Here is a 21,768-nt window from a genome sequence, read left to right as displayed (position 1 = left end):
TATACGGATTTTGTTGAGATAGATCAGTATGTGACTCCGTCCATCATGTTGAGATTTCCCTTGGGTCGTCATTCAACATTCCCCTCAACACTACCTTCTGACCATCTACTTCATTCTCTTAAACCTTTGGACACCCAATATAACTTTCATGTCATCCAGATCCACAACAAAGAAGTCATCTGTCACTGCGTGGTTCCTCATGCGATGCTCAATTGCAAAACCAAATGGGTGGACAAAAGATTTTCTACTGCCATCTTAACATGGAAATCTTCATATGCCTTTGTACGTGAACCTCTTTTCTTTGTTGGGATATGAAACCCAACGGTCATATGACTCTTCGTAGAGCTCTATATAATGGTTGTGCACAGCCCATGTAATGTATCGATTGATTAATACAAGTAATTCCCTACTAGAGTGTAGATGTAAGCAAGTTTTGCAAAACCACGATAAATCTTGTGCTCTTGTGTTTTGTCTTCTTCATTTGCATTTATCCATTTCTTTGCTCATTTTTTACATTTACAATTGGTATCAGAGCCAAGGTGAGAGTAGAGTAGAGATGGAAGAAGGTGAAGTTAATTTTATCATCAACAAATTCCTTGGAAATTTGGGCTTGGTCGACAATGAGGTTGTGCACTAAAAGCAAAAGAATCTACCACATGCACTACTGGGATGGCTAAGAAAATAAGCCTAAAGTTGAACCAGAAGATTTAAAAGTTCTTAAATCAAAGCTTAATGCAATTCTTGAGCACACAGGCAAGCATAAGAAAGTTGTCATAGAAGAATTGTGGAAGGGGACAAGGGAAGATAAGACTTGCAAGTCTGTAAAATGCCTCGTGTTGGCATATTATCAAATGGCTTCTCTTCTTTCTGGTTCCAACCTTGATGACACAAAAAATTTGCATCCAGAGTTCATACAATGTTGCAGCTAGAGTAGATTAAGAGCATGTGAAATTTTTAGTAGAAGAAGATGAAAGAGCAAATGAAAAAAGTCTACTAGGAAAGAAGAAGGTGAAGGGATAGATGAAGCAGTAGAAGATGTGTCTAACATGATAGAAGACATGATTGAAAGAAAACGCCTGTATGGCACAAATGTTGTTGCTCAATCCGGAGATGAGGACGCTGACAGGATACTGATCAAAGGTGATAGTGTAACAGTCTTTAATGAAATTGTCAAATGATTGACTGGGAGACAAGGATCCTGCAGAGAACTTGCAGATGTATTAACCACGCGGGTACTAGTGTGGAGTTCATTCATATCACAACTTTGATTGGCAATGGTATCACGCCGGTGTGGATGAGGAGGGATAGGGAAAGACCCCAAATAGGGCTCCTACGTGGAGTCCACCTCACCCAGTTTTGGAAGGTTTCCCTTACAACACATGGTCTGACAGATATGGCCGACTCAAGGTCCACATCCCATCAGTGGTGATTGTTCTAATCCAAACATCTAGTCATTATTCTTTGGAACATTTGGGAGATGTGCCCAAGACTATGACCATAGGGACCAACACATTACACATACCAATGACTCGATCCTTGTCACTAACGGAGAGTAGCAAGGGAATGAATTGATCTTCCAATGAAGATTTTATTCGAAGTCACTCACCACACAGAAGCACAATATATGGAATTAATTATCCATTACAATCTACGGTCAATTCTTCTTATTGCAGGCTCATATGGTGAATGTTGACAATCCTCCGCATGATAAAATAAATGTATTAGTCCAAACTATTGGTCCACGCCGTCATACACAACTTGCGATCAATAAAACACTAGTTATAGCTCAATCCGCAACCAAAATGTGTATAGCTCGGTCAAATGGTGAAGGAAGAGACATTGGTTGTTCGGGAGAAATTATTAGGAGTATTTCTACATAGTCTCTAAGTACTCAAGGCTAGCTTGATGATGCTTATGGAGCTCACTTTTTTGGTCATCAAACAACATCCTGCAAACAAACTAAGGAAAAGGATGAAGAGCTAACGAAGAAAGTACAGGATCTATTGTTTCTTGAAACTGCCAATGGCATGATGACCACGTTTATTCCTAGGTATAAAAGGTGCTTTGCACCTCCTCTGATAATCATTTTGGGTCCCTGATCCATGCCTACGAGAGCAAAGTAATGGCAAACGGAGTAGCAAGCAAGCCATGCAAGCAGGTCTTCCTAAAAGTGGTCAACCTCCAATTCCGGGTTTATATCCAATGCCAAATCCATCTGTTGAAGGCTATCCTTTAGAACAATTCCAACTAAGGCAACGAGCTCCAAATTCAATGCAAGGAAACCAACACAATCCAGCAATAGCAATTTCTCTCAGTGTTGATAATTGGGAATGAGTAGATGATACTGCTCATCTAGGCCATACTGTCATCTAAAATGACTTGGAAGAGATGTCGGTCAAAAGCATAGAATGGTTTTTAGAAAATGTAAAGATTTATGTTTATACTAGTAAAGAGACAATTGGTGATTGTGCGTTAACTATTTTGCAGCATGTTAATGCACATTATCAAGAGCTTCTGGAGACAAAGGGAAGCATTAGCACAAAAGTTGTTCGACGGTTAGATTATATCCACAAGGATAAAATTTGGAGACGATTAACTCACACTGTTCTTAATTAGAGTTTGGCAAAGTTAAAGTCTTCTGAAGGTTTGGTTATCATGTAAATTAGAAGAAAAGCAAGGGATGTTGCACTGCATGGTTATGCCAGTTGGTCTTCATGAGGGAGATTATTGGGATATAAAGCCCAACGGTCACATGATTGTCCGTTCTCCTTGTTGACTCTTCATAGTCATAGAGCTCTACATAATGGTTGTGCAGTGTGGACGTAGGCGAGTTTTGTCAAACCATGATAAATCTTGTGTTCTTGTGTTTTGTCGTCTTCATTTATGTTTATTCATTTCTTTGCTCATTTTTCATATTTACACTATTTAGGACTGATGAGCTGATGAAGTTGAGTATGGTCCCACTGTCAAGCATGAAGACATCCCACTAGCACGGGAGTGTACCCCGTACCCAAAACATAATGCACCGTGGTGTACCAAGTACCAACAAATGTCATGATAGTGTCTAATCATTGTACTAGAGTGGCAATCCTCTCCGCACAATTTATGCTAACCTCTTGGGAGAGTAGTTGACCATTTCCCTTGATTTTAGATTCCTTGTGTTCCTTGCCATCTGAGATCACCTCAATGTAATGGATTTTTCCTTTTCCTATACATCAACATCTTGGCTCCTACCGCTCCTTACAATTAAATCAAAGTTTCCTCTTGAGATTCTATTTGGTGGCCTCGTCCAATGATGGCTTCTTTAGATAGGGTTTGTTGTCATTCTCCTATGGACTGAGGGGTGGATTCAGGTGCGAAGAATTCCTGGTGGGAGAAGAGGATGTTGCCATATCACATTCCTTCTTAATTACCTCGATGAGTGTAACTAGTTTGAATCCTTTCACCTAATCTTTCAGAGGTCCTATCATTCTATTCATGAATAACACAATTAATCATGTCTCCGAAATATTTGTTGCCAATACAAAGTCTCAAAATTTTGACAAATCATCCAGATTGCTTCAATTGTACCAACTCCTTAAAATTAGGTTTTGGATCTTTCCCATTAAAGCAGTCTATGAGCCTCTCTATGAATTCGGCATATTTGGTTATTTGACTGTGGCCGAGGGTGACCATTCCATGATGTCACCATTCATGAGTGATCCCTTCCAAGTGAAGCGTCACAAATTTGATTGCCTCATCCTCCGAGATCGGGATAAGTTGGAAATATGTGTCTAACCTCTACACCCATGCTCGTGAAGAGATTGATCCAAATCCATAAAAGGATATCAGTTTTAACTTGCCTAAAATCCATTTGAGATCATCATTGTAGTGGCCACAACTACTCTGTCGGAATACCTCATTTGGAGCCTTATAGGATGTCTCTCTCTAGATTCGCATTTCTCCAATCTTCCCTTACTTGTTCTCGTAGTTCCTAGAAAGTGGGCTCTCACTCCCTATGAGGTGCTTCAATACTCGATGGAAATGTCGAGATCGATGGTCAAGAGGGTGAATGAGGTTTTTCTCTCCTTGTGACAGAATTATCCTATTGGCCCTAAGGGATCAAATTACTAAGAGGGGGGTGAATCAATAATCTACCGATCAAACCACTTTTCAACCTTAAGTCCTATTCACAAGAATAACTTAATAGCAATAAATGAAAACTTCAAACCCATAAACACATCCACAAAATAGACACAAATATTTGGTATAATGAAAACCCTATTTGGGTGAAAACCACAGTGGCAATTAGTACCTATAAATTGTGCACTCTTTTAAAGTACGCCCTATAACGCACTTGATGTAATGTCCCAATTTTTGCCAGTGTCAAGAGTTTGAGAGATTAGCCTATTATTGTGATTCTTGTAGGCTAATTATTGTGGATAGAGGGTCTTCTGAGGCAATGGCTTGGCTTGGAAGGGTCTTATCTTCTCCACAATTCAATGAGTTACAGATTGGTCTTCGTTTGGCTCAAATCGGACTTCATTTGGGCTTAGTTTCATGTACTTACTATTTGTGGTAAGTTGGGTGTTGATTGAAATGGACCCTTTCAATTTTTGGAAAGTGCATTTGATCACATGGGGAAATAATAGGCGTGACTCCTATTTTAGATGGCATATTTAAATGATGAGTATTATGGGAGTTATAATATATTTAGTGGCCACATTATTATTAAATCATTAAATGACTTATTATAAAATTATAATTTAACTTTCTAATATCACTTAAGTTGAGGGTTGAGTAATCATTGGAAGGGGCCATTTATTTTATTAATATTATGCCAAGCCAAGTATTAAATGTTGCCAAAAGAGTTAAGTTGGAAAGTTTCAAGAGTTGAGTTCTTTTGGGAAACTTTCACAATTCTAGAGGTTGAGTTCTTTTGGAAACTTTAGTCAGCAAAGGCATTATAAATATGAGCTCATTTCATTGGGAAAAGCATGCTTGAATATTAATTTGTTTTTGTTGCCTTTGTGGCTTTTTCTGAGATTTTGATTTTCAAATCCATTGCTGAGGTATAAAGGTTTGATCTGAGATTTTTGCTCCATTGCTGAAATAAAGAGGAGAATTGCTTTGATAGTCGTGCGCAAATCACTATTGAGTTATAGTAGTTTGTCATCAACTTCTCATCTGTAGTTATAGTATTGAGAAGTGAATTAGTGTTGGTATTAATTCTTATTTCTGAGATTGAGTTGTAAGGATTGGAGGAGTTACTACCTTTGTATGCCCTATGATTCTCATCTGGGAATCAAATTGCACAAAAGCGGTTTCAATACGCAGGAAAAGGGCAACATTTGGGCTTTTAGGAAGCCGGCAACTGGAATTGCTGGTCTGCAATTTGTATGTGAGTCTGTATTTTATCATCTAAAGCCTGCAATCATCTTTTGGCAAGATCTGTGGACATTGCATTTGCATCTGGAGGCCGCCTATGCAGATTAAGGGGCTGCCTATGTGGATGTCTGCTGGAAGTGTTTTACGCTGCAACACATAATCATCTATTGGCACATGTTGGACACTATTGTTTGAGAGTTTCTCCTAATATTTTCGGATGTTCAGGAGGCCATTGGGTTGACTGATAGTGTGAGGTTTAAGTTGCAAACTGGGTGTTCAAACTGCAGATTGGAAGCTTGATTTCCTAGCTGTTGGGATCGTTTTCATATGCACAAACTTGGGCACCAGCATTGGTATTATCTACTGCCGCAAGGGTCATATCTGGGACAGAGGTTAGAATCACTGGTTGATCGTGGATTACCAGGTTCTTATGAAATTTAAATAAATGATGGAATATGTTCAGAACAAGATATATATGTACAGATTAATGTTGTTTGCCCACTCTCTAGTTATTTAATAAATGATTATCCATTAGAGTTATTGTGGATGCAAGTTCAGAGTGCAGAATAATATTTAGTATTCATCTATGCAAGATTTAAAAACCAAATTGTCTGAAAGTTGGTAAGCATTTCCTTGCATTCTCTAGTTTGGTATTTGGATTTTAGAATATCATTTATTCAGGGATAATTGTGAATGTTTGTTGAGTGTTTGATGAAATACCAAACTAACTGATTAGTGTGATAAATTGGAGAAGTCAAAGTGTTTCAGTTATAGCCAGGTCAGGGTTTTTACACTTGACCCTGTTAGGAGTTTACAAAGACATTGTTAAGTGCCAGGTTAAGGAATTTACCACTAGCCCTGTTAAAGGACTTAGAACACCGTGTTAAAGGATTTACAATATAGGACCTAGTAGGATCCACCCAGTAAGGGATTTTGCTGCTACAACTGTTAGGGAGCAACAAAGAGAATGATCTATAGAATAGTACCACCTCTACTTGATCAGATTCACTGAAGCTCAAACTCTCTTCATAACATACGCAACTCTAACCTAGCTCGATCGCAACTTGCACTCTTTAACCACACTTATTCAACCACAATTAACAACAAAAATTGTTCAGTTTCAACCAATATATATTGAACTTTTAAGTCCAACACCTTAATAAAGCCCTAATTTCAAAATACATATGTATTCAAATTCCTGTTAAGAAACCAACACACTAGAAGACAAATTTAGAAACATGAAACATGTTTCCAAGACCACACCAACCAATAAAATTATTTACATAGAATTTTGTGTCAAGAAGTCAAACATGTTTTGACCAAACACACACTTCCTCTAGAATCTTCTCCATGTGCTATCATTCAACAATGTGATGTCAGATCATTACCTCTAATCATGAAGACACATCACCAAATCATGACTAACTCAACTGAATCCCTCGCAACCTCAACATAAATCATCAGTTTATTAACTATCGCTCAGATTATTGTCACTCAATAACTCAAAACAATTCAGCTTGTTTAACAACTCTACCTCTACGAGTCGATCACCTATCCTTCACACCGGTCACACTAATGAGTTGTGGTCATAACCTTATCATGTAAATATTTACGTTCCTCGTTCAGTTTTCGAGACAGGAACGACAAGGGACAGCAGGACGGGTTCCCTAGACTACAAAACTTTTGGCGATTTTGGGGACGGCAGGGACAGAAAATGGGGACGGCTATATAAAAATAGGGAAAATGAAATATATTTATATGAAAACATGGATAAAGCATGCACATATACATAATAAAGCCTTAAAATATAAGAATCAACAGAGTTCATATGCCAAATTTGCCTTACTTTGGGAGTCAAAGTCTAATTTGTTCTAGAAGTCAAAGTCAAAGTCCCCTAAGTGTCCCCAAGTCTCCAAGACGCTTTCAGAATGGGGACGGCTGAAAATATACCAAGGACGTGTCCCTCGGTAACACTGGTAAATAGTGTTATTTACTTTCTCCTATGATCGCTCCACTAAACTCATCATAAAACTAATCCAATCACCTATCGCTCGTCACTAACTATTCTAGCAGTTGCAATGACAACATTCATCCAACCATAACTTTCTCATAGAATAAAATTAACAATATCGATCATACCATAGACCTTCATACACATCCCCAAATCGCTCATAAGGATCGCTACCACTGAAACTCACTCCAACACCTCATCCATCATGCTTATCCTTGGCAACATACTAGGACACTAGGTCAATAGTTGACATCGATGAAAACACAATAACTGATCATCATGCAATCAAATTTGTATCATGACAACACTAAATATCACCTGCAATCACAACATCAATTATGCTAACATATTGTCATGCCCATTTTGTTATTTGTTCGACTTCCATTCCACCAACCACTGCAAGATCACCTCCATGATCTATTGCACTCTTCCCCTCTAGCCACGGTGTCCCTAAGTTGCGCCTGGATTTAGGTTATTTCTCTCAATAAAGTCACGACCTTAAAGGAATGATCTTACAGTTCCCTCATTCTATCGATGGAACTGTATTGCCTTTTGGTGTATAGTTTAAGACCCTTATGCATCCATGACCCAACAAGCTGGCAATATCACTAGATTTGATACCATTGTAATGATCCTAAGGATACTATGAATTTTTTACAAGGGCCAATTTGGCATGGTAAGAAGAAACAACAAGAATCATACCCCTGCGATAGGGTATCTAGTTGATACAACAAGATTGAGGTCTATACAATGAGATAGCAAGGTTGTGTGGTAGTATTTCATGGTGTTAATAGAATTTCTCCCTCCCCTTATCCAATGATCAATGGTTTCAACATACAATCAAAGCGCATGGTCAGATTGCCATATCTAGTGGAATATGTCCTACAATGGGTGAAGGCACACAATGGGGTATCATGTGGTTGTCCACTTGTTGTACAATAATATACAGACACCTTAATTCTTAAAAAGGGGCATGTGTTCCCAATCATTTATCCCTTGCGTATTCTATATAATTTGCAAATTTGTCTTCTTCATATACAAGTAATCCTAGAATTATGATACCAAAAAGAGAAGACACAATTATATTATAGCAAATTGACACAAGAGTGAACACTAAATAATCAGTCGCTGAAATACCAATGACGCAAATAAAATTTCATGTATTGATAGCACTTCAAGTTACAACAAACTAAGAGCAAAGCATAATACGGTGAGAAATTACTGCCAGCAAAACTATTGATGCCAAGTAGGTAGGATCTTTCACCTCCAAAATGGCAAAACAGAAAACTCCAATTGAAGTTTGCACACAACTATCCAAGCCTTATATATAGGTTGGTGGAAACGTCCCAAAGGATTACAAAAGGTGCCAACACAACCAACATGTTAAACAAATAAAAATAAAAAGGGCCGAAGAGATAATAAAATAAATGTCAAGGCCAAACATACAAAAATTATTAAATTAATTTGTCTAATAATATCAAGGACATTACATTAATTTATGAGTTGAAAATAAAACTTAACAGCATGCTTATTCTATTTATTTAATTTGTTTTAAGTCTCCTTATTGGAAAATTGCAATAGAGGTTGTTATTGTTTGTGGTTCGGGGTTCCAAGCATGTAATGATAAGTTTAAAAGGTCTTATTTTTACCCACCAAATGGCTGACGTCAAAGTCACAGTTGTTGAGTAGTGTGTGTGCCACATTAAAATGGACGCACTTGCCTTTTAAGACCATTTAGCTCCCTCTTCATAATGCCTTCTTCGGACTATGGATATGCATGTGCTCAATCTCCTTCTCTCTCCTCTGCTTCCTCTTTCCACCCTATTCCTCTTGGTATCTATCCCTTCTCTTTATGGCTTCCTGGACCTAATCTCTCAGACCAAGTCGACTCAAGTTGACTTGTTCTAGACTAGGTCGACCCAAGTTGACCTAGTCGCCGGAGGTTTCAAGGCTCGAAGCCCAAAAGGCCTCGGTGGTTTAATTTGTTTTCCTGCGCTCTCTTGTCAGCTTATATTGTTTTCCCGGTCAAAAACTCATATATAAAGAGACTACTCAAGTAATCCAAGATCTTGCTCTCAAGTGAAGATTTGTCTTTTACATTCAAGGACTTCAACTATTCAAGATCTTCAAGCATTTAAGCAAGGAGATCTCTATCTAGCATTGAAGGATCCTTTGTGAGCATTTCCTTTTCAAGATCTAGCTTATTGTTGATCATCAAGGGAGGAGATCTACATTGAAGCATTCATCGTCTTCTTCATTGATGCACTTTTATATCCATGATACCATGATGGGATTATGGTAGATTCGTTGCAAAGAGTGGAGATGCCCTACATTCCCAATTCAAGATCTACAATACATTTACATAAAAAATCCTTACAAACAAGGGTTTCAAGCAAGGTGAATCCTAACATTTATCTTTTTTTTCTACCATTTACATTTACCTTTCTCATTTACAATTAATTCCTTAACCTATGGCTTGCTGCCTTAATCAAACCCCAATCCCAAAAGCCTTCTTTTCTATGTTGATTTGCAGGATATCAATGAAAGGTTTACGAATTTGGAACCTACTTTTGGGAGCTTTTTGGAGAAGTCAGTTTCAAGTCGTCAAACTACGTCAACCTGGTTGTAGGACATCTTCCCAAGTCGACCTAGTCCTTCAGTCTCCGTTTTCTAGGAGATTTCTGAGTTTTGTTCCTTTCATCGTATTATTCCAAGATCTACTCGTGGATATTCAGATACAATTCAGATTTGCGACTTTTGGAGCTAAAATACATCTTCCTCTATGCATTTCAAGGTGACTCTTACATTTTATTTCCTTTCATAACTTTACCCTAGAACTATATCTTAATTGGGCTAATTGTGTTCACATAGCATCTAGATTTACATTATTTAAGCAATTAGTTCAGTTTTACATCTACATTATCCTATCAAGGGCCAAAGAGTACATTTCCTTATATTGCATTCCTCTTTGCAATTCAAATTTAGTATTAGCATCCTTCTTCCTTTCATTCCTAGCTAATCTAATTTGGATCATAAGTGGAATCATATTTGGAAATTCCCCTCTTTCCCTCATTTACATATTTGAATGGCTTAGTGGCTCGGAAGATCAACAACCCTATTTAAAGTGTCTCATTTTTCCCCCTAAACAATGTGAGGTACAAAAAAGGGTTGCACCATCATGATTGATGGTTGGACCAATAGAAGAAGTAGAACACTGTTGAATTTGTCTCCTCATCAAGTTATTGTAGAACTTGTACTTACTACTTTGTAAACTATATTCAAGAATCAATATTAATTTAGTGATTAAGTTTTTAAATTTTGATTTTACTAAAGGAAAAAAAAATTTCCCTCAAGTGCCACAACGTTTTTGAAATCGATTAATGCTTTAGGAAAAACAAAAAATACTGAGTGTCTTTGTGAGGTATTGAAGGAAGTGTTAAAGGAGGAGGGTGAGGAGATTGTGGTGTAGATAGTCATGGACAATGTAGCAAATGATATTTTTGCAAATAAACTTCTTATAGAGAGGCACCCCAACTTATTTTGGACCCCCTATGTTGCTTATTGAATTGACCTCTTGTTGCGAGATATTGGCAAAATTCTCTAGATAAAAACACGTGTAGAGCACCGAATGAATAATTTAAAATTAATATCTAATCTTACTTGGGTCTGCAACCTTATTAGGAATTTCACAAATGCAAAAGAGTTGGCTCCTCCAAGGGTCACCCAATTTTCAACAAATTTTACTACATTGCAATCCTTGCTTGGGTCCAAGGTTGGTTTGAAACTTAGGTTTGTAACTGAGGATGGGGCCACATCATCATATACAAAGAGCAATGCAAGGATTGAGACGGTTGATCGATTTTTCAATGAGTTGCTTTTGGCAAACGGCCAAGGAGACTGTGCAAGTAATTTCCTTTTTGTCCTCATTTCCACTTAATTTCATCATTTTTGTTCACACTTATTTATGTTCATTGTTCATGTTAAAAAGTGATACTTAAAGCTTTAATGCTTTAACTTTCACAATGATTGCATTTCATAGAGCCTCTTATTGTTCTCCTATGAATTGTTAATGGAAAGAAGCCCACAATGGGATACATTTATGAGAGTGTGGACAAGGTTAAAGAGGTCATTAGATCGTTTTATATAGGGAATCAGGCTAAATATGGTCTCATATGGAATGTCATTGATCGATGATGGCAAAGTCTACTTCACTAACCTATACATGTAGCTACCTATTTTATTAATCCAACATTCTAATTGAGCCTAGGTTTTAAGACCGGTGATGAGGTGTGGAGTGGGCAGTGTAATGCTATAGAGAGAATGTCACATGATTCATCAATTGAAGCAAACATCGTCCATGAGATAGAAATGTATAGTGATTCAAAAAGAGACTTTCACAAAACTTATGCAAGGTTAATCAAACAGTATTGATGTCAAATAAAATTCTATTCAAGGCAATATTTAAACTTTTAAGTCTTAAGCTTTTATATCTATGAGTCTAATTCTATTACCATTTTCTTGTTTAGGATGCATTCTAGAAGATGTTTGGTGCTCAGTAACCAAATCTACAAAGGATTGCAATTCTTATCTTGAGCTAGCCATGTAGTGCTTTGAAATGTGCACAAAACTAGAGTATGCTCGAGTATATACACTCGAAGAAGCACAACAAGTTGGCAATGAAAAGATTGACTAGTTGTGTTTTCATTACAAAGATCGCCTCTATCACAAACAAGCCTTGGGCACTGACACGTCTCCTATCATTTTAGAGGAGATCGATGTGCAAGTAGAGTGGAACACTAAGATTGATAATTCTTTCTTAACTGATGAAGACTCAAAATGGGTTGATCAGGTGAATTCAGAGGCAAAGGGATTAGTGATGGCAGAGGAGGCTAGAGCATGAGGAGATCCATTGGAGGACCCCTGAACCTAAGAGTGAGGGATTTGAGGATGTGGATATCCCTTAGGTTGAGCCTCAGACACAAGCAGAGAAGATGGTTGCATAATGTTCTCTCGCCTATCTTGGGCATACACATAGGATGGTTTGGGGTTCAATTGATTACTTATATAGGCTATTGTGAGCCTTAGTCTTGCAAACTCTAGCTTGATTTTGATTTATGTTTTGAACTTTTGATTCCATGGAATTGCATAATCCATGAATATTTTAGACATTTGACGATGACACTTTATATTTCTAATCTGTTATTTAGTTTAACTTATTTCCTTCAAAAATTTGCATTTATACTTATGTGATCAATATAAATTTGTGTATGTGGGGAAAGTAGCTTCTAGTTATCTTAATTATTGTTTCTTTGATGTTAATTGACTAAATGATGCATACAAAAAGTCTTAAAAATTTGAGCTTCTTTGGTTTTTCAATTTGACAATTTATTGTTGAGTTTTTGCTGAGTCCAAGTCTGAGCCAAAATTGACTTTCTAAGTCCAATGTGAGTCCAAGTCTTGTAACAATGGACTGAAACATTAATCCTCCTTCCTCTCAACATTTTGATACATAGTCTCCAGTCTTCAGCTTTGTCTCCACAACCCCTTCTACTTTTAGAAGAGATATTCCGTCGACGTGATATTTGTATTGAATGGCTATCTTTTCATTGGGTTTACTCATATTGGGTTCATCCTCCACTAAGATGCTTTATTCTAAGTCGAGGTTATATTTCCAATTGTAGAGTCCTTTTCAGTGCTCCTTTCTATTAAATCTCCTCATATTTTTATCACTCAAGCATAAAATATAATTGCTTTCTTTGTTTCTTAGTACATATCAAATTCATAAAAAGTTGGACCCGATGCACACAAAAATCAATTCTTTTAAGTAAAATATTTCACAACTAGCTAAGGCAACTGTTAAAGTATGGACAAGATGCTGAATAACTTCTTTATTAAGGTCTCATATAAATCTGCAGGATGTGTATATCATTTGTTGATTAATATTCATATACTCCATTTATCGTTGGGCATATATGTATTATATCAAAGGATTGAACATTATTGGTCATGACTATTCAATATGAAAAGTCATGTTTAGTTAGTGAATGCTAACTAACAATCAGTCACCAAAGATTAACAAGCATAGATAGATACTATTGCCTTAATTAATTTTCATCTATAGGAAGCATGATATTGAATATATGTGTGTGTGTACACACACCCACAAAGTTTATCTTAGTCTAATATGATTATGCTTTCAGATTTATCAAGGCAAGCACGTGTATGTCTAATACAATCTGACTGACACTATCATATCTCAACACACCCTCTTAGCTAGAGAAGATAACTAAGTATGAACAGATTTAGATATCAACTCACTCGCGAAATCAAGGAGTATATTGAACATTAACTCACATGTCATTCATATATCCCCGTTACGGTATGAGCACTGACATTGTGTCATATGATTTTTTCCATAACACATCATAGTGTCTCACCATGATTATCTCATAAAGAACATAAGGATCTGCAATAGGTATCAAGTCTCATGATATCCATCAAAATGGTCAAGAGATACTAAGTATGAACAGATTTAGATATCACCTCGCTCATGATATCAAGGAGTATGTTGAACATCCAGTCCGCATGATATTCATATATCCCGGTTATGGTATGTGCACTAACATCACATCGCATGATGTCTACCATAACTCATCATGGTATATCCACAGATATTACGTCACATGATATCCTCCATGATTATCCTATAAAGAACATAATGATACACAACCAATATCAAGTCAGCATGATATCTATCAATAAGTCCATGAGATATTAACTATCAAGACATTTCTAAGAATATCAAGTCAGCATGATATTCATCGCGATAGTAAGCATTGTAAAGTCGTCACCTTACAATGTTGAATACAAGTGTATATTATCAAAAAGATCCTCACCTTTTTGCAATGTACACAAGGGGTAGGCCCATTGAAGTCATAGAGTCACACACATGACACAAATGTTTTACATGAAATCACCATGGATTCTCTCACATGATGTTGTCATGGTGTCACACTCATGAAATCCACCATGAACCATATCAGAGGATAAGGATTTTCACTTCAAATTTCTCCCATAGAGAAGAATTTATTACAAGGGATTTCACCTTGAACTTCTTATTCACAAAGAAACAATAACCTTTTGACCTCCTCATCAAAGTTACTTTTAAATGAAATGTCAAACTCCCTCTAAATTAGATATCACCCTTCTAACTTCCTCGTCCAAGGTTGCATGTGATGTATTTTCAAACTCCCTTTGAATGTTGATTTTTCCTCTTCGAAGAACTATAACCACTTTTAAAAGATGTGCGCAACCAACTCAGCCTCATGTAAGCAAGCTAAGTCTTCATTCTTCAATATGTATGACTTTCACACAAGATCCATCATTCTCTTCTCTCGAGTGCTTCTTGATTCGACAGGTGTCTATCTATGAACATCATGACCTAGATATCCACATAAAGGCCCTCCAGTCTTCACCCTGAGAATCTTGATCCTTTAATGACTAGATAATTTTTACCAACATGATCGACTTCCCTCTGAAACAGAACGTTCAAGAATCCTCTGATGTCAACTAAAGTAGATCCTCTAGTTACTCTGTCATGGAAGATTACATGATCTCAATCATGAAAGATATCTTGTTCCAAGAAACTTCTTATCATCTGTCATGATTCCCATAGAATTGAAAGTGTGGGATCCAATACTACAATGGACTTGTTGTCATAGGATCATTCTATCACAGTCGCCTTGTCTTTTGTAATGTCCCCGTTTTTGGCCAATCTGTGCAGTTGATAGAGTTAGCTCATCATAGCAATCCTCATAAGCTGACAGGGTGTTTTGGGGGTATCAGTTGATTACTTACTATATTTAGTAAGTCTATTTTGGGCAATTGCTATTTTCGACAATGCAATGGATGGCTTGGCAGTTGGTCGTCACTTGCAATTAATCAGGTTAATAATTGCATGAGCTCTTATTTATTTATTATTCATTGAGTTGCATTACTATAATCATAGTTTAAAATATCAGCAAAATAAAGCCAAAATCGCAAGTTATCGCGAGTCAGTAGGAAAAAAGATATAAACACCAAAAAACTCAGCTACAGTATTTCCAATAAATTGTGGCATGTATTTTTATTAAAATTGTGAGAAACAAGAAAACACGGCAGTTAAAATCGTCGATCAACACAAAATGACAAAAAAAAAATTGGTTTAATATGCAGTGTGCACGTCATCGCAAGAAAAACAGATTTTAGGTATATGGTCGAGACGAGTTAATGAGGCGAACTGCAACCTCAATGTCGATGAAGACGGTGCCTCACAGGGCATTTCCAAATCCTCCCACGCTACACTATGACATGACATAAGCTATGATCTTTGTTTTGTTTTTATTTTGGTTTCGTAGGTTTTTGGATATGGGTTAGAACTTAGAACTTTATTAATATGTTTCTATAAAATTTATTAAACCTAAATTATATTCTATTAAAATTGATATATTAAATTTCTAATAATATAAATTTAAAATGTTGCGTTTAATTAGTATAAATTGTTAGATTAAAATATAATCGTATTATAGAATATTATATTGTAATTTCAATAATTAAACCTTACTAATATATATTAAATATGTAATAATAAATATTTATAAAATTATTATTTACAAATTACATTTTAATTTTTTTTTAAATGTTTATAAAAATCACATTTATAAATTGAATTTATTGGATATTCATATAATTTATATTAAAAAATAAGTAAAATTATATAGACAGATTTAATCTAAATTTTTGTCCTTGCCGAACTTCATCCAAATTTTATAGTTGTCATACTCAAATTCGAATTCAAACCTTGTGACTTAGGTTGTAAGTATGAAGAATATAAAATGGAAGTATTCCCACTGTTGCTTTTCTAGCAAGCTTATTGTGCAAGTGGCAACATTCTCGTGTCTTCATTTTGCATCGTTATGTAACTGCTTCGCTATTGTCAAGATGTGACGTTCTAATTGGTAATGACCTGATGGCGTTAATGAGTCATTGACAATAATTGGGTCTTCATGGGAAATGAAGAGGTTCTATCCTTATTCACGGCAAAGTATGTATCGTGTGGGACATTTGGTGAGACTCTCAGCATGCGTGCATCTCCAGTATGGTGATACCTTGAGTGAAATTCCAAAAAGCTTTGCTAGAATTCCTTTACATGATCTTAATTGTAATATTGTATTACTATTTAATATTTATTATTATTTTATTAAAATTTTCAAATTATTATATATTCTACAAATTTGATGTATGTATGCATTTTTAAGAATATTTTAAGAAATTTTATATTTTCAAATGTTCGATAAAAGTGCCGATTTATTGCCAATTTTTTTGCCAAGTTTTTGCCGATTCCAAGTTTTTCAAAAATTTTGGGCCCACCGAGATATTGCCGATACCGAGTTTTCATACTATGATTATAATAATGTTTATATTATTATAATAATGACTTTAAGAGATATTTCTAAAAAGCAAGTTGAAAAGTTTCTAGTGTTGAATTCTTTTGGGAAACTTCCACAATTTCTAAAGTGGATTTTTATGGAAACTTCTGCCAACGAAAGCTTATAAATGAGAGCTCATTTCATTGGGAAAGATACGTTTGGTTATATATTTGATTTTGTGCATTTGTGGCTTTTTCCTAGGTTCTGAACTGTATGCCCTTGCTGATGTTGGAAATTCTGAGAATTGCATTTGCAATTTAGCTGCTGAGGTATAGCTAAAATTGTCTAACTTCTCTATTGTTCATCACTGTATCTGAGAAGTGTTTTCATTCCACTGCTGAAGTATAGTGGATTTAATATTTGCTAGATATTTTTCTTACTATAGCGTATTGTGGCTAAGGAGAATACTACTAAATTTTTTCGCTTTACTGCTGAGAGCTTATATTGGTGGTCAAATCTGATATTGGGAGGCTGCTGTTTTTCATCATTCGGCTGCGTCTGAGATTATTATCAGCTAGACGCCAAACTGTGAGGAGGAAGGTCGCTGGACGGGTTAATTGGCTGGGACAAACACTATCCCAACACCTTGCATTGTCTCACATTCTGCTGGGACCTTCTGCGATCTGCAATTCATCTGGACGTCATCCCTATCTTGGCCGCGATTTGCAGAATTGGGAGCAGTATGGATTAAGGCAGACTGTTTTGGCTTGCGTTGGAAGATTGTGGGGTGGCTGTGAGCTGTCTAGACACATATTCTGCTAGCCGTGGATCATACCAGTGTTGGTGATGTGCATCAGCTGCTGCCTGCACATTGTCATTATCTTGGAAGGTTGACAATCCATATAGAGGGCGGGCTAGGGATCAGCAATCAGGTTCTTTTTCTGAATCACTTGCAGCATAATTGAAGATATCAGATTCAGCATTTTGGCCCAGAATATGATCAAACTAATAAATATTGAAATACTCTTCAAATCAGGTCCATTCAAATTTGTTCTTTGAAGCAATAAATAAAGTTATTTAATGTTTCAATTATCTGAAGTGTGGAATTCAGACTGAAGTAATTATTTCCTTTAAGTAATTTGTTAATTCAAAATCGTTAAAATCATCAAAAGGATTTTAATATAAACCATTATAAATCAAGAAATCAGTCTTCACTTCAGTATCAAAGTGTAGAGACTAGTTGGGGTTTTTACATCTTTTATTTATTTGATAGTCTTGGATGTTATCACTCAATAATATGCCTCAACAACATTCCTAATGCATCATTCTTCTTTTCCTAGAAGAATATCCCTCTGTACATTAACATCTTTCATATAAGTTTCTCTAATAAGGGTTCATATGTATCAAATCAAAGGATGGTTTAATTTGGAACTCTCATGGTGTCCTTTTTGTAACCTCTTCTCTTAAAGATGGTTCAAGTGGGAATGGAACATTGGTTGTTATTATCCTCCCACAATATAAAATTCTCACTCATTCCATTTTATAGAGTCAGAACATTTTTTTCAATTTAATTTGGGAGTGAGCCTGTAATCCATCTGTGATCTCAGTGTATATTTGCAAATGTATCGGCTGGAGCATTTTCATTCCCAATTGTAACGTCTAAGAAATGTTCCCTGTCGATGTGCTTCAATGTATGTCCATACATTGACTCAAGGCTCTCATTATTAGAAAGCACAATGAACAGGATTATAAATTTTACTAGCCATGGACTTAAATATACAATGAACAGATCTGGTCCTTTAACTGCATGAGATGATGACTTTTGATCCATAAGCTCCAAAACTTTATATGCCTCTGCCAGTAGTAAGTTCAACAAAGTCTGTAATGTCTTTGCAATCTTCAAAACATGCAACTTTTATCCACTGTATGTCGTCTCTTTAAGGCATTCTGACCAACAGGTATCATGCACTACATCATGACATGTCATTAGACCATGTATCATTGAGAAGCTTCTGTTACAACATCTCCCATGCCTTGGTGTTTACTTGAGTCGACCAAATAAGTTGGACACACGAAAAGAGATGTTCTATTTTAATGGACCTGCTCAAATAACTAGTAAGGCTCAAAAAGCATTTCCCATAGTGCACTATTCATTTCAATACCCTTCAACAACTAATCTGTCATTACACTAAGTGTACTTGTAGATAACTAGAGTTCATGCCTGGATAAGCTGGTATTATGATAGACATATGATGAGTTCAGTCCCAAGGATTTTCACGAGAATTCTAGACTGAAAAACCCAATTCCTCTTTTTCTGTTGTACACAGCATTACTAAATTTCGCAAGCGCCAGTGGATATAAACATGGAAGAAATGAGACACCAAATCACTATTCTTTCCTGACTGGTGTATCATATGAGTATCACTCCTGTTCCAAAATTGGTTTCTCTGTATCTTGTTGACTGCGATGGAATTCCAATTTCTTGACTTAGGTAATGAGCTAACTGACATGCGTCTATCATCATTGTCCTTATTCAGGTCACTTGATTGATGCATAACAATTGCTGCATCTTATTCCTTTTATTTTTGACAGTCCTTTATTGTTATTTCCCTCTTTATTTACTTAATGCTAATCGACCTCTTCATAATACTCATGCAAATGACAAAGATGCCACAGCCATGTGAACCAAAGTTTTAATTTTAGCAAATATGAAAGCCACAACTTCAAGTTCGTAATCATCATTATTCACAATCTCTTTCATAGGAAGTTTATCTGCCTTATAAGCACCACCCTTTTAATCAATATAATCGCTTCCATTGCTGATGTACTGTAAGGTTGTTTTAAGTGTTTTACTGCTCCCTTAGTCATGACTCATGCAATTATTTTTGTGATATGAGAGTCTAATTATTCCTTTCTGACACTCGCCTAAGTTCAGAGACCCAAATGGTGAAAGAATCTCCTCCAATTTACTAAATTCATATTTTTGGATGAGTATAATCTGCACTCCTGTTACACCAGTTCTAGTTTCCATCACCACTCTTATAAAACCTGGCAATGTTCAGCATATACAAGGTCTCCATGTTCGTGTCTGACCTACTACTAAATCTTTTAAAAATTGAATCACACCAAATCATAAGCATGTCTACTTCTGCTGGTGTGGCATATACCCAACAGAGGCTTCAACACATGGCATGTATGAGTTGTATCCTCGCATGGTCAAGAAAACTTCAAACAGAAAATAGAGCATGCACCATTGTATACACCAAGGCAAGAGATCGAGTCCTTCACCTCCTCTGTCCATGTATCTCTGACTCATCAGAGTGTAGGCATAATTCACTCTCTTACGCAGGGTATTAAAAAATAGCAAACATCCTCTTTGTTCTGTCTCGATAAATCATGGTAACAATCGATATGGAGAATGATGTGATGGATGCTTCTGGTTCTGGTTCTCGCATTCATGTACACACATCTTTGACTATCTCAGATTAGTCAATTTAATTTCCCAATGCATAATATTGTATAGACCAGAAATATGGTCTCAATCCATGAACTTCCTCATGACTCTCTGATATCCTTGATTCTTGCAGTATGATGCAGAATTCCAGATTTGTATGACTCTACTATTCCTTCATCGTTTCAACATCAAACTTTCAATCATTTCCATCGTTTGATTTGTCTGTGATGCAGATAATTTAATATGAACAGGCCTGGGGTTTGCCTGCTCTGATACCATGTTAAAATATGGACGAAATGCTGAATAACTTCTTTATTAAGGTCTGATATGAATCTGCAGGATGCATATATCATTTATTGATTATATGCATATACTCCATTCATCGCTGGGCATATATATGTGTGTGTGTGTGTGTGTGTGTGTGTGTGTGTGTATCATTTATTGATTATATGCATATACTCCATTCATCACTGGGCTATATATGTATATATGAATATATCATTTATTGATTATATGCATATACTCCATTCATCGCTGGGCTATATATGTATATATGAATATATCATTTATTGATTATATGCATATACTCCATTCATTGCTAGGCATATATATATATCCAAGGGTTGAATCATGATCGATCATGATTATTCAATATGAAAAGTCATGTTTAGTTAGTGAATACTAACTAACAATTAGTCACCAAAGACTAACAAGCATAGATAGATACTATTGCCTTAAGTAATTTTCATCTACAGGATGCATGATATTGAATATATATATATATATATATGCACAAAGTTCAGCTTAATCTAATATGTTATGCTTTCAGATTTATCAAGGAAAGTACATGTATGTCTAATACAATCTGACCGACGCTATCATATCTCAACAGCAGCATCTTCTTAATGATCACAGGAAAGATTGTCAATTAGTAGTTTCCTTTACTACTACACCTCTGATTTTATTTCAATTTTGTTTCTCTTACCTTAAGTTTATTCCACTTCCAAACAACACAATTAAAGTTGAATTTCTGTTCTCACTTGCTGGTTTTAGCTTGGATGCTTTAGCAACAAAGGGAATAAGAATTAATGTAAGGGCATCCATAAATCTTTTTTCAAACAATGTAACTTCTGTCAAATGCAACTGTATTAAAATAAATAAAACAGTCTATGTTGTCCTATAACCATGTTCACACATATAACTTTTCCTAAGCCACCATCTAAGGAGTTCTTACCAGACTAACATGCCTCTTCAAACTTTGCACCCTTTCATGTAAAAGAAATGCCGGTTTGTTGATCTCTGACAGATTGACGCCACATGCCAAAATAGCACATAAGATATTACACATTTCAGAAAATGATGAAAATTTTGCGTCATGTCTCTGTTGATCACTGGGTTCCTGTATCTGTTCAAACTTCAAATGAAACAATAAACACAAGAAGCTTTCCAAGGAGGTAGTAAATCATGCTAACAGAGAGCAAATAAAACCCATTCATAAATACCAGATAGAACTTCTAAGAAACAGTTGT

General features: G+C 36.0%; 1 protein-coding gene across 12 annotated transcripts in view; it reads right to left on the bottom strand.

Moving 5' to 3' along the window:
- Positions 1–21,768, bottom strand: part of LOC149543430 (uncharacterized) — a 176,447-nt gene that overhangs the window by 52,980 nt on the left and 101,699 nt on the right. For 7 of the 12 annotated variants that reach the window (XM_089798227.1, XM_089798219.1, XM_089798218.1 and 4 more), the window contains one exon: positions 21,474–21,653. In XM_089798227.1, coding sequence (XP_089654353.1) covers positions 21,474–21,653 — 180 coding nt within the window. The remainder of the gene's footprint in view (positions 1–21,473; positions 21,654–21,768) is intronic. The other 5 variants (XM_089798228.1, XM_089798223.1, XM_089798221.1 and 2 more) reach the window with 1 other exon arrangement.

Source organism: Cupressus sempervirens, chromosome 8 (genome assembly GCF_028749045.1).
Source record: "Cupressus sempervirens isolate cs-2001-9-10 chromosome 8, ASM2874904v1, whole genome shotgun sequence".
Classification (NCBI taxonomy): Eukaryota; Viridiplantae; Streptophyta; class Pinopsida; order Cupressales; family Cupressaceae; genus Cupressus; species Cupressus sempervirens.
Note: the sequence above shows the minus strand (reverse complement) of the source record. Positions and strands in the feature narration are given on the sequence as shown.